This window comes from Aphelocoma coerulescens, chromosome 11 (assembly GCF_041296385.1).
Source record: "Aphelocoma coerulescens isolate FSJ_1873_10779 chromosome 11, UR_Acoe_1.0, whole genome shotgun sequence".
Classification (NCBI taxonomy): Eukaryota; Metazoa; Chordata; class Aves; order Passeriformes; family Corvidae; genus Aphelocoma; species Aphelocoma coerulescens.
The window spans coordinates 19,431,484-19,444,769 of record NC_091025.1 but is presented as its reverse complement, the minus strand read 5'-3'; the positions used below and the strand labels follow the sequence as shown (position 1 = coordinate 19,444,769).

The following is a 13,286-nucleotide window of genomic DNA, read 5'->3' as shown; positions in this document are numbered from 1 at the left end:
GCTCTCCGGTTATAAAATCCCATGGGCTGGGTTTGCAGTTGTGCCCTGGCATCTGGGGGCTCTCTGCCGTGTTGGCAGAGTTCCTCCTGCATCCCTGGTGTCAGCCGGGGGAGCAGCGCGGAGCTGCCCCGCGTTCCCCAGTGCAGCTGGCAGTGCTCGGCATGTCCTGGCCTCCATCTCTTGTTTTAATGTTCTCTTTCACCAGGATGTCTAGACTCTTTTTGCCTTTTAAGGCATGGCATCTAAGGGGGCCTTCGGGTTACAGTCTTGGGAACGTTGGGATTGCAAGGACATATTGCACCATTTCCTTTAAACAAAAACAAACCCAAAAAACTTCAATGGATTCTGTAGGACTACTTTAAGTTCTTGACTGTTTTCTCATTAAAATTCCTTTCTTGTTTTAGTATCTGTGGGATGTTTGATGTTTACTCATAATTGGGATTAAATGGGATTTTAAAGGATACAGACTGATTCTGATAGTGATAAAATAGAACTTTCACTTTTTAAAATAGCCAAACAGGCTAGTTAAACTAGAGGCTGTGTAAAGCAAATACTTGACAAATTTTATTATTATACCTTTACTTCTTAAAACTAATAAATTAATTATCTGTTTGTTACCAGATTTACAGTACTGTGTTTTAATATTGTTTTGACTAGCCAGGTTTCCAGCACAGGCTGGCCTGTGAACATGGATGGGAACATAAAGCCAGTTCAGAAGTGTTGATTTTTTTCTTTTTTTAAAAGCTGAAGAGAGAATTCTCATAAGTGAAGCAATAGCTTTTTTTTTTTTTTTTTACTGTATTTAAAAATCATGCAAATATGATCTCAGTAATGTGCTGTGTTCCAGCAGACTCTGTGTGTGTGTGCACCATACAGATTTTGTGTGTGCAGCCCCAAGACAAGAAGAGGGCAGTTATATCTACCCATTTTGTTTAAATAACAAAGATATGATAAGCTCTGCATTCTTACAGTTTGACTCAATGGAAAATGCCAGGAAGTGGAGTGGAGAGGACACTTCACCCTTGCTGGGAGGCTGGGAAGGAAAGGTGGATGCTGTACTGAGAGGTACCTCCTGAGCATCCCACACAGGTGTTACTAACAGCTAATAAATGCTGATACTAAACTGCTGACTCTCCTGACTTCAGTGACACTGACAAATTATCTGTAAGACTAACAGGAGTCGGCAGTGGTTTTTAAGGAAGGATTTTTAAGGACCCTGCTTTGGTACCTGAAAGTGAGGGTTGCTAACATTCAGGTTATTAAGTGAGGTTTGCTAACAGAGCAGTTAAGCTGGATTTATTCTTCATTTTGTTACCAGTTTTTGCTTTATTGTGGTAAAGCCTGCATGAGTAGGAGTATAGCAGCAAATGGGACTACTGGGAAAGTATTTTATTCTCCCTTCTGCCCCCACTACTTGCAGCTGGCAGTAGTTGAGGAAGATGCAGATGACTCAGTGCGTACACAGTTACATTCAGTGTGGCACCAAAGAAATGCATGATGGTTTCTTTGACCTATTTTTGCCTGTCTTGTTGAAGAACATAATATGCAAATGCTGGGCAGATTGTGATAAAATTGGATTTGAAGAAACCTAGTTGGGTAATCCTGCTGTTTAAGAATTTCCACTCAGCATTGTGTGAGTGCTTTAATTAGGGTTTTTATCAGCACCCTGGAGCCCTGTTCTGAGGTCTGGCTGCACTGCAGTGGTTTGTGTGCAGAGTTCCCTGGGCTGGTGGCCTGTCCCTCTCTGCTCCTCTGGGGCAGGCAGGGGGACACTGAAGCTTCTTGAGAGAATTTTACTGTCTGACCTTGGTGAGCTGCAGCTGCCTCTGAGGAACCTGCCCTGTCTGGCACTAGGGAGCATCGTTAAACAGACCAGCTTGTGGTGCTTGGGAATTAGAGATGCCTGCAGACACTGCCAGAATGAGCACGAGCCAATGAATGGGAAAATTAAGCCTCAAGTATCAGGATATGGAGAAAAAGGGGTGAAGAATCATCTCTCTCCCATAGTTTTTCTGTTTGATGGCACTCACTGTAGCCATTGGCACAATTCATGTACTGTAGCTACAAAATAAACCTTTCCATTTATGACTTGTTCACTGGGTTGTTCAGGAATGAAGTGCTTAATGCAGAATATGAATGGGCAAGTTAGAAATGTGAGACTCTGTGTTGGGATTTTGTTCATTATTGTCTTGAAGGACCTGTTGCTTATGAAGATATTTTGATTTATGCTACACAAGAATTGTAGTTTCTGGGGATGGGAGGCACAGGTTCCTGTGGAGAGGAATTGGTGGGAGAAACCAGTTATGTTTTGCATATTCTGTTTGCCTTTGTGTAAAGCATAGCTCTCTGTATGGTCTTCAAATGAACCTTCCCATAGGATGGGCTTGCTAAAAAGCTGTTGATGGGCTTTTGTTTATGGGACAGGTGGCACACTACATTCATTTTTGTCTAATCTGGAAGGTTTGTTTGAGTCTCATTCAGATTTCAGTGAGGAAATGCCATGTGCCTGAAACAAATATCTCCTTGCAATGTGCCTTGGCTTGGGATTCTGCTCAGTGGTTCTTTTGTTCATCTGCTAGTTGGATAAAACCTAAAATACATCTAAATCTGACTTTTTCAGGGGGGGCTTCATTGTTTTTGTTTTCTTAGGAAGAACTATGTTTGTTTTATCTGTCAAAACCTCCTATGTGTTTAATGGTACTTGAACTGGAGTTGATTTTGCATTTATCTAGCAGATAAGAATGTTTGTTGTATAAGTGTGTCCAAGCAATAACAAAACTCTGTACTAAAGCAGTTAGCAGGAAATAAGTCACCATATCATGTCTGCAGATTTTTTTTTGTTCTAGATTCTAGATATGATTAAGTTCACTTTTAAATTGATGCATTTCTGTTCAGCCAGTTGAGAATCTCTTCTGTTCACTTAGTTCAGTCCAGTTCATTATTTTTCTTAGAATAAGCATTAGTTTTGATGTCATAAATGTTTCAAAACAAATATCATTCTGCTGTTAATTTTGAGTGTTGATTACCCTCACTCTTAAATATGACCCTTTCTCCTAATAAACCATGAAAATGTTTCAGGCCTCAGCAATATGTTCTGTATTTAGAATTGGTCTCTTGCCTGAATTGAGAAGGGGAAGTCAGCAGTAGGTGAATCTTAGGATTATAGAGAACTGCTGGAGGTGGCAAAAGATCAGCTGATGTAGTAAAGATTCTGCAATATTTAATGCACTGAAGTTTTGCCCCATTACAGCCAAAAGTGAACTAAGAAATAATGAAACCTTTGCAGCTCCATGTAAAACAGTAGAGGTGCAATGATGATCTGAAACTCACGTTTTCTGCTGTTACTTCTACCATCACCCCCAAAACCAGATCAGAGGTGAATTGGGAGGCCTGGTTGAATTTCTCTGGGTTTGTTTGATTGTATTTGTGCCATTAGAGCACAATTTAGTTTATCCAGGGTGCTGAATCACTGGTGGTGCTTAAGCTTCCCTCTCTGGTAAGCGTTGTTTTTCTAAACTTTGTATGTTGCAGGGAAAGTTTAATGCTCCTTTGTGATTTAAGGCCCCTTGCAGCCTCTTACCAGAGTTAATAACACTTTTCATGTAGTCTTGAGGATGCAGACCAGGAGCAGGTGGGAAATCAGTCATTTTTTGCTTAGGGTAAAAGATGGTTTCCTGCTGGAGGAGCAGGACTGTGTTTGAGCCATATGATCCCAAATATTCATATCTGTGCCAGCTGTTTTAGATGTGGGAAATGCATGTGCTTTGCAAGGAATGAGACCCACTTTGTTTCATGCATAAAGTTGGGACTGCCAGGCCAAGTAAATGAGAACGATAAATCTAGATTTTAATGCAAGAAAGTTCAATGTCTTCAGATACTAAGTGTTATAAAAGCAATATATTTCTTCCCTATTTTGTGCATGTGTATTCTGCTGTACCATTAATTTAAACAGTCTGGATGTAAAAATGTCTTCCTAGTGTGACATTCTTACTAAAGTTCTGTGGGTATTTTTCAGGCAGAAAAAATGCTGACCATTTTGTGGTTTTTTGGAAATCATGTGTAATTATGTCATTTAACCACACAATAAGGCTTTCTGTGGTAATGTTTTAGATAAACAGGAAAACTCATTTTTTACTTTGTTTTCATTGCAGAATGGTTTTTTTTTTATTTTAGTGCAACGTTCTTTGATTAATTTCTTCAAAAATATAACACAACATATTCTGACAGGAAAAATACACGATTAGCAACCTCCTAAAAGTTCTTTTTCAGCGTTGGTGCCTGTCACAGCACATTTTCTCCATTTTGGGGAAATAACAGTGTTTTATGTCTGATGTGCCTGTGTTGCCAAGAAAGTGATGTAAATATGAGGCATTTACATAGCCCCGAGGCAGATGATTTCTTCATTAAGGGCCCTTCTCCAGGGGAATTTGCAGGAAAGTTGAGATGAATACAGTAATGGTAGGAGGCTGATGGGGCTAACTCCGAGGATGTTTCATCCCAGAGTAGAGGCTCTCTCTCAGGAATTCCATGGCCCTAAATCCTGGTGGCTTCATGGAGCTGCTCTGGGGGCTCGGTGCTGTTCACCCCTGGCAGTAACACTGCCTGACAGCTTGCCAGTTTATTCAGGGCTAAGAGCACAAAATGGCATTATTGGGAAGTACATCTTCTCGTACTTAATCCTCTGCTTGGGGCTTTTTCCTCCTGCCTGTGTGATGTGGTGGTGGGAGATGGGGGATGAAGGGCAGGGGATGCTCTGTCACAGCACTGGAGCTGCACTGCACACTCTGGCAAAGCCAGACCTTTCCTCAGCTTACCCTGACCTTACCTCATTCTTTCTGAGCCTGCTTTGTTGACCAGATTCTTGCAAGGAAAAGGTGTTATTGCAGGTAGCCTGGGATAGATACCTCTGCATGGACCTGGGCATCCAGAATTAGCAGATGTTTCCATCATGACAAAGCTGCATTTTAATGCAATATTCACTGTACTTACTTTAAGAAGAGTGGAAGAGAAACCAAAAGCCACTCTTAAAAATGAGAAAGTAAGTAATAAAAGAGGGCTGTGAGGAATGAGACAACTCTTTGTAGAAATTAAAACAATTTACTAAAACAGAAAAATTGAAAAATTGCAAAAACTAACAAAATATAAAAATTTGGGATCCTAGTGGCTCAGGAGGTATGCCCCAGGAGCGCAGGGATTCAGGAACTTTAGGCTTAAGGCAGCTCTGAACCTCAGGTAGAGAAAAAAAAAAAACTTGCAGTCTAGGCTGGTCAAAAAGAAATCTATTTCTAAAGGCCCCTAAAAAGGGATAGGTTTCTCCAGCACTGAACTTAGCAAGCTGGAGAGGAAGGGAGAATGAGGATGGGCGTGTCTTTTCTTACACCTTTATAGCTTTTGCTCCGCCCACAGTCCGCCCACAGCCCACCCCTTTGGTTCAAGGTGATTGGTGTTTTCCCCTTGACAGACCATCTCTGTCCACCAATGGCTCCTCCTGGTCAGAGGGGTGATATTAGTTGAGATAAGGGTCAGGTGCCTACAGGGTACGGCCATGGGGGCTGGGCTGTTTGTTGCAACTGGGGTTTTTAAAATCTGCCTTGAAACCAAGGTACAAGTAAAACATAAAAAAATACATCCAACACATCTTAAAACACTTGTAAAAGTATACAGTAAACACAGGAGGACCATAAAAACTTGATTAGTGTACCTGGGCTGATGGGTTAATTTTAACATTCAATTTAAAAATGTTAAGCTCAAAATTAATTAAAGCACTTAATATGCAAAGACCAAGCACAAATAGGGATTTCATGTATGACAGGGCTATACAAATTTTTGGATGTTTGAAGAGTTTGAGTGGAATAGAAAACTCTCCAAAGTACTTGGTACAGAGAAAAAAAGGTGAAAAGGTTTGTTCTGTCCATCAGAGAAAACTTTCTCTGTTGCCTCAGCCCGAGAAAGCTGTAGCTGTGTCATTTGTGGGAGAGAGCAGTAATTCATGTAAGAAGAGATTTCCACCACATTCAGTTTCTCATCTTTCCTTGGTAAACCAGCCTTGAAAGTGGAAAAACTTGTCAAATCTCATCACCCTAAACTATGAAAAGATGTGTGATTTGAAAGTGGGGGTTGCCTCCCGTGTTGGACAAATGTCAGGGTGTATTTTGTTGGCCAGATGCTGTTCCCCTGGTTTTCTGGGGTTTTTTAGCTGGTCCTGGAACTGCAGTCATGGGAGGCAGAAGCAGGATCCTGGATCCTGGTTTTTTGAGTGTTCCAAAGCAAGGGCAGAGCTTTAGCAGCCAGGGAGTTGGGGTTTTTCTCTGTAGCTTTGTGTCCCAGTCACCCAGAGCAGTGCAAACCTGGATGGAGCATGGAGGCTTCCCAGGAGGGCTGGAGGGTCTCGATCCTTGCTTCCCCTTCCAGGAGGCTGTGTGAAGGCACCATGGAAAGGCCAAGCACCAGTTTTATCTGGGATGTGAGCTGTGGCAGGGGGAAGAGCAAAGGAAGCTCTGGGGAAGGGACTTTTCTGTTGTTTGCAGTGGGGCACTCTGGGGCACCTCGTTCTGCTTTGTGGCTGTGCCAGTCAAGGGGTGTTCTGTGTTAATTCACTGCCTCAGTTATGTACACGCTCATAAATTGTTTCTTTCATAAATTTAAAAATGCAGGGAAAATGAATGTTAACACGTGGTTGGGTTTTTTTTAATGAACCTTATCACTGGATGAGCCGTGGCCTTTGAGAATTTGCTCTGGCTCTCGTGGCAGCATTTGGACAACATTTTTAAGCTCTCTGAGTAAATTGTGGGGTTTTGGAATCAACCCTGTGTATTTCACTTTCATTTCATGTGTTCTGAGTAGTTTGCTTTTTTATTGAAAACAAAGTTAGATACCTCTCTGAGGGAATGGCCAGTGAAAGTGATACTAAGTATGTTTTTATAGAAGTTTCATGTGACTTTTAGTTAATTTGAAGGATGCTTCTGACAAGTTCATAAATGTGTAGGAGGACAAGATTATCCTGATGTTTTAAAGGGAATATATTTTGTATTGAGGACTGAGATTTCTGTTGTGATTAGAAAAAGGGAAATTTCTGTAGGAGGTTAGCTTTTTTCTGATGTAGTGATTAATGTGGATTTCATTATTTGACATAGCTTTGCTGTGAGACAGTCATGGCAGGTAGCAGGAGGGTATTAACTGTAGCACTGGCAGGATGGATAGTCTTTGAGAAGGAGGACATATATGTTTATTGGAAGAAAAATAGTAACACCTTTAGTTGGAATCTTACTTGAATTACCAAAGAGTTAGAAATAAATTGTGTATATGGGAGTGTCTCCTTCCATCAGACAGGGAAGCAATCAAGGTTTTCTCCCAGCCTGTCTGATGAATTTATCAGTAGACTTGGGCTGCCACACCCCACGCCCACTGCACACTGCTGCTGCTGCACGTCCTAAACTGATGGCACATCTTAATTGTGTTTGAAATGGTTTGGGTTAAGTCAGGCCTAAGTGTACACAACTAACACTTTTTTCTTACCAGAGTGTGCCACAGGTAAATGCATTTTATAGTTTCTTAAGGGATGAAATGAAATCTAAATGTCGAGTTGCTTTGGAGTTCATTAATTCTGAGTTTGGGAATATGTAAATAACACCAGATTATTTGAGTTCATTACTCCAACTGCCCCTTCAGTATGTAATTAGTTTCTAATGCTGTACACAGGAGACTCTTTGGGCTCTTCTGAGCTTTGCCAGCCAAGGTGGGTGTGTTAGCCTTGAAGAAGCAGTGCTGCCTGGTGTGGAGAAGAGTCAGTATAAAAGTTTATCAGCAAAACACCAGAGTTGTTGCCCAGCCTAGCAACTGATGTGCCAGAGATTTTGGCTCCTTCAGCCAGATGTTGGTAGCACCATTCAGACTTGTTCATGTTTTGAGAAAATGAACCTAATATTTGGGGCTTTTACTACAGTATTTCTAGAGAATATTGCAGAACCATTTATTTTAAAAGAAAAAAAATTACAAGTGTCATAATATGTTAAAAATAGTGGCAAGAAAATGAGAAATTTTATTATATTGCAAAATCCAGAAGTAAAAATTTTGCTGGCTGACATTTAGCATTAATATGTGATGTTGATCCTTCTTGAAAGAGCAAAGATTGGCTTTTAAACCTTTTTTTTTTTTTTTTAAATTGCATTCAGTCTCATCTTCAGTTTTGAGGCTCGTGTGTACAGAGAGGATGAACTTCATTACATGCTAATACTTTAGAATGAGTCTGTGTCTGGACAGTAATTTTTTTTGCTATGTGTGTCATTGCTGAAATCGTAGTTTGACTTTGATTCTGCTTTGATTCTGAATATTCCATTTCATGCATGATCTTTCTTTCTGAAGCTATTCAATGTCAAAGATAAAATCTGAAGTGTTTAATCATTGGGTATCCATTGAGAATTTGTTTGATGTGAATTGGCCTGCTTTGTTAGCTGACAAAAATTAGTGTGGCATGTGCTCTCTTTAATGAACATGTGCTAAGTGAACTGTGAGAGGCTTTCCAGCCAAGTGTGAGGTTTTTTCATTAAAGTAGTTCTGCTGAGCTTTAATTAGTTTTTAAAGTTAGATTTTCTACTGTGTTCTGAAGTACTTGGCAAATGAACATGAGGAGTATTGTCCTTTTCTTAGAATTACTGCTCATGTTAGTGGTAAAAATGGTGACTTCTTTTAAAACCCTTTTTCTTCATTTTGCAAGTTTTGTTGTGGGAGGCAAAGACAAACCAATGGATGAAGCATAAAAAGTGCATGAAGGAAGTGTATCTGCAAAACATTGAAACTGGCAAAGAAGGATTTAGCAGAAATTGGTTTTTATTATGGCTTCTGTCAACCTTTTAAACTTATGTTGGTGCAAAACATTCAGATTGTTGAATATTTGGCTCTGAGGAAAGTATCTCCCTTAGTTCCTCATCCTCAGATTGAAGTGCTTACTGAGCCTCGTCAGAATTTTGTGGCACAGCAAGAAGAGAATTCTTTCTAAAAAATGTCAGTGGGTGGATGGGGGTGGTTGTCCTGAAAACCAAAGCAAAACACTCTTAAGGCTTTCCTTGCTTGTCCTGGAAAATGCAAAAACCCCAAGAAAACAACAAAAAACCCCCAAACCATCCATGCAACTGCTGCTCTTCTGTCAGTTGTGTTTAAGGAGGAATCATCTCGCACGGAGGCTTGGTGTGAGGGTTGTGTGCCCGTGGTGTGTCAGGGGTGCCCATGTGGTGGCACCTGTCCCTGCTGGCTGCTGCTGGGCTCTGGGGTGGATACCTTTCAGTTTTGTCCACTGGGCAGACTTTATTTTAAAGTACAGTGAGTGTCAGTGTTTTATCCTAAATGGTGAATTCATCTCTTGCCAGAGTCCACACGAGATAACTCTTCCAAGAGTTAACTTCTGAATTTAGTGTGACCTATCATTATCCCAGTTCCATGTTTGTGTTTGCAGCACCAGGGGATTTTCCTTCATCTCTTAGCTGCTTGTTTTATTGTCCTATAAGGGAATCATAAAATATGGTTTTATATGAAATATAATGTACTGATGATGATAAATGTGAAAAAGGCAGACATTTTTGGAGAAATCCTGAATCTATTCTATTTTGAATTAATGTAGGTCTCAATTGGTACTGAATTTTAAGTAATAATCTTTATTGAAATGTCTTTCACAATCACAGAACATTAATACTGTGTAATTGTGCTTGAGGTTGGCCCAGTAGACAAATGCATTCCATCTTCTAGTTTTGGAATAGTGTATCATGAGTGAAAAATGAAATAAAGTGTTTGACGTGCTGTTTGCATGTTAATCCAGTGGCCTGCAGGGGTTTCATGCTTTTTGGGGTGTCTTGGTCATTGTGCTGTTAGAGTCCTTGTAATTTTGCTGAAGTGTTCTTTGTTGAACAGGACAAATCCAGAAAATCTTACTTTAATTTGCTTTTGTTTTTGCTCCTGAGACAGTGCCCTGTTGTAAACTAAAATCACACATTCCTGAGTGTAAACCGATCGTGTGTTCCCAATGGAAATTTCAGGAATACTTGTGGCTACTTTCAAAATGTGGAAATCTATTTATTTTTTTTTCCACTTGTTTTTCTTCCCAGCTTTTGGCACTGACTGCGTTCATCTGCATAGAGACCATCATGGAATGCTCCCCTTGCGAAGGCCTTTATTTCTTTGAGTTTGTGAGCTGCAGTGCACTGGTGGTCACTGGTGCTCTCCTGCTTTTGTTCAGTCTGAACCTTCACACAAGAATACCCCAGATCAACTGGAATCTTACTGTAAGTTCATGCAAATTCTCACTCTGTTAAAAATAGCTGCAAATCTGGTTTAAGTTTGGTCTTTGGTCTTTGCTTTCTCCTGTTGTTTAATATTGTGTATGAGTGTTCTTTATGCTGAGTAAAGTATACATTTTACTTATATTTACTTTGAATGCTAACAGCAGAATGTAGCTGTGAAATGTAGCAAGATTAAACTACATTAAATAGAACTAAAATTGTGTTCTGGTAGATTGTCTTTGGGAGGACAAACTTCCTGCTAATGCCAGCAATTATGCTTTGTGGATGAAGTGGATAAAAATGAAGCCTGCAGTTATTTAACTTTGACAGATGCTGTATTTACAGTAGCCCATTGTTCTCTCTTAACCTGGAGGTTTTTTATACTAGGACAAATTTGCTACATATATTTTCTTACTCGGACTAATACAATCATTGGGTAGTAGTGTAGAAAATTAAGTGTTTTCTGTGAAAAAGTGTTTTGTATTTCCTACACACATAACTATTAAACATTGACTGGCAATGCTTAATGTGTTCTCAGATACAAGGAGGTTTAGGAAGAGAACTGCTGGCAGTGCACATTCCTTTTGTACAAGTCTCTATTTTCATGCTGTATTATGAGTTAAACTTTCAGATTGGGTTGCATAAACACAGGTCACAAAATCAACATGTTAAGTCACTCTAGCAAAAGATCTGTCAGCTTCAAGGACAATATTTATACCAACTTCTTTGGACAGTACAGATCCAATTGTGCCAGTGATCTGTTTTATGTTACAACAGTAATTTTGCAAGTACTGTTGGAGTCCCAGAGGTCTTTAGGCTTCTGTGTAATTTTTTAAAAAAGTTGTTTAAAACATTATTTATTAATGTTGCAGTTTGCTTTGTTTCTAAGCCTAAATGGCTTGTTTAAATTGAGACTGGAACGTGGAATTAGATGATCTTTTTTACCCTGGGGCTGCATAATCTATTGATGAGCTCCTTCTAAGAGCACTTGGTAGATAGACCAGGTGTTCTGTGAGCTGTGGCTGGTAACTGCACAGGAATTATCCCTCTGAGGCAGCATCAATTGTCACTGCATAGCACCTGTTAGGAGGTCTTTTGGGGAAGGTGGGGTTAAAAATCCAATCAGCTGTGCTGTGGGGTTTTTTTTGTTTTGATTTATAAAGGTATTTTGGTTTTTGAGCAGTGGTCACACTCTGAGCCCCCTGCCTAAACAGCATTGGAGCACCATGAGCAGGTTGGAGATCAGAGCAAAAGGCACCTGGAATACACTGCAGATGCTTTGCTTTAGTTCATAGTGCCAGATGCAGAGGGAGAAGGAATTTGCCATGATCTCCCAAGTCTCATTCTGTTACTGGTGTACTGAAGATGAAATGCTTCTTCCATCCTTGCACCAGAGTTCTCCAGAAGTGAGAAGGGAGCCGGCAGCTTGTGTCTTCCATGAACTGATGACACCATCCTTCTTCCTGGTATTTCTTATAGATTTCAACAATCTGATTATATTTGATTTTTATTTATGATTATTTGATTTTAGCAAACAGGTGGGACTGTTCCTCTGACAGGAGTGAGGGAGTACCTTCTTTAATTCAGAGTGCTTGGGACCTTTCTGTGATTCTACAGCTGTTCCTGCAGTACAGAGTGTGAGATCAAAGGCTGCTGATAAAACACCTGTGGGACATTACTTTGGCCAAGTTAGTAGAAATTTAAGAATGTAGGGTTCTGGCTGATTTTTTTTTCTTTTGCTTATTTTGGCATTTTATTCTTTACTATTTAAATGTATGCTCATACATTATTTGCCTCTTTCAATATTTATTACTTTCCTGTGTTTTGAGGGCTTTTTTTATACTTTTGCAGCCTCTCTATATGACACAGTTACTACAGGAGTTGCTTTCTGTACAACAGTCCTTCACATCCCTGAGTGCTCTAGGAGGAAGTCACTCCTGCTTATGTATAAATTCATCAAGATATGTGCTTTTAAAAATATATATGACTTTATAATGCATATTTCCCTTACGGAAAGTCTCTAACATTGCTTTTAGAAGCTGTGTGAAAAGAAGAGGCTGTTGCAGTGCTTGAAGGAATTGAATCAACTTAAATTTAGGAACAAATCTTTCTTTAAAAACAGCACTTCTTCCTAGAAACCATTGAAACTATTTGCTTTCAAATGATCCTGTGTATTAGACAGTACCTGGCCATCAACTGCTATTGTCCAACACAGGATTATTTGCTTTAAAAGTTTATTAAAATTAGAATTCTTTCCAGCATGTTGTGGATATTGGCAGATGTCCCCTGTCCCTGGCTGGAATGAAAATGTGGATCAGTATAGACTAGGATCTAACAGATATGCAAAGTTGCTAAATTTTTTAAAATATGTATTTTTAGCCGTTTGGGGAAAAGAGATTTGTTTTGATCCTAATTAGGGACTCGCCAGTCATTTTCATATTTTCCTGAGGTAAATATGCAAGAAACATGGAGCTGGTGAGGGCAGAAAAGAGCCTTGTCTGGGTGTGTTGGAGAGAGGCGGGTTTGTTCCAGCAAGATGAAAGAACAGTCACTTGTCTGTGTTGTGCAGCACTATCAATATTATGCAAAAATGCAAAAGCTGGGGAACCTGTCAGTGGAAATTTCCATTTCCTTTATGCCTCACAGTTCAAAGGGAGCCCGTTCTGCAGGGAGACAGGAGTGGCCCAGGGGAATGGAGAGCACAGCAGCTCCTGCTCCACCAGGAGCTCGGACACGTTTGCTTTCAGAGAACTAATGAATTTTGCCATAGTTTTGTCTTTGCCTAAATGATCCTTTTGTCGTTTTTCTAAAATTCATGATTTGGATCTCATGTGATGTGCAGGGAGAGCTGAAGCTCTGGTATTCAAGGGGTGAGGTGGCCCTGCAGGAGCAGGGCTGGGCAGGAGAGGTGCTGGAGCCCCGGGGGCTGCAGTGTGACTGGGATCCTCCCTCCTTCTCAGGGAGACCCCTCAGAGCTGCCAAAGAGCTGGGAACGCTGGAATTTGGCAGTGTCTCTTG

General features: G+C 40.3%; 1 protein-coding gene across 1 annotated transcript in view; it reads left to right on the top strand.

Annotated features, from left to right (window-relative positions):
• The window catches only part of CMTM4 (CKLF like MARVEL transmembrane domain containing 4), a 38,022-nt gene that overhangs the window by 8,815 nt on the left and 15,921 nt on the right, over nt 1-13,286 (top strand). The window contains exon 2 of the mRNA XM_069026386.1: nt 10,095-10,271. Within this exon, the coding sequence (XP_068882487.1) occupies nt 10,095-10,271 (177 nt within the window). The remainder of the gene's footprint in view (nt 1-10,094; nt 10,272-13,286) is intronic.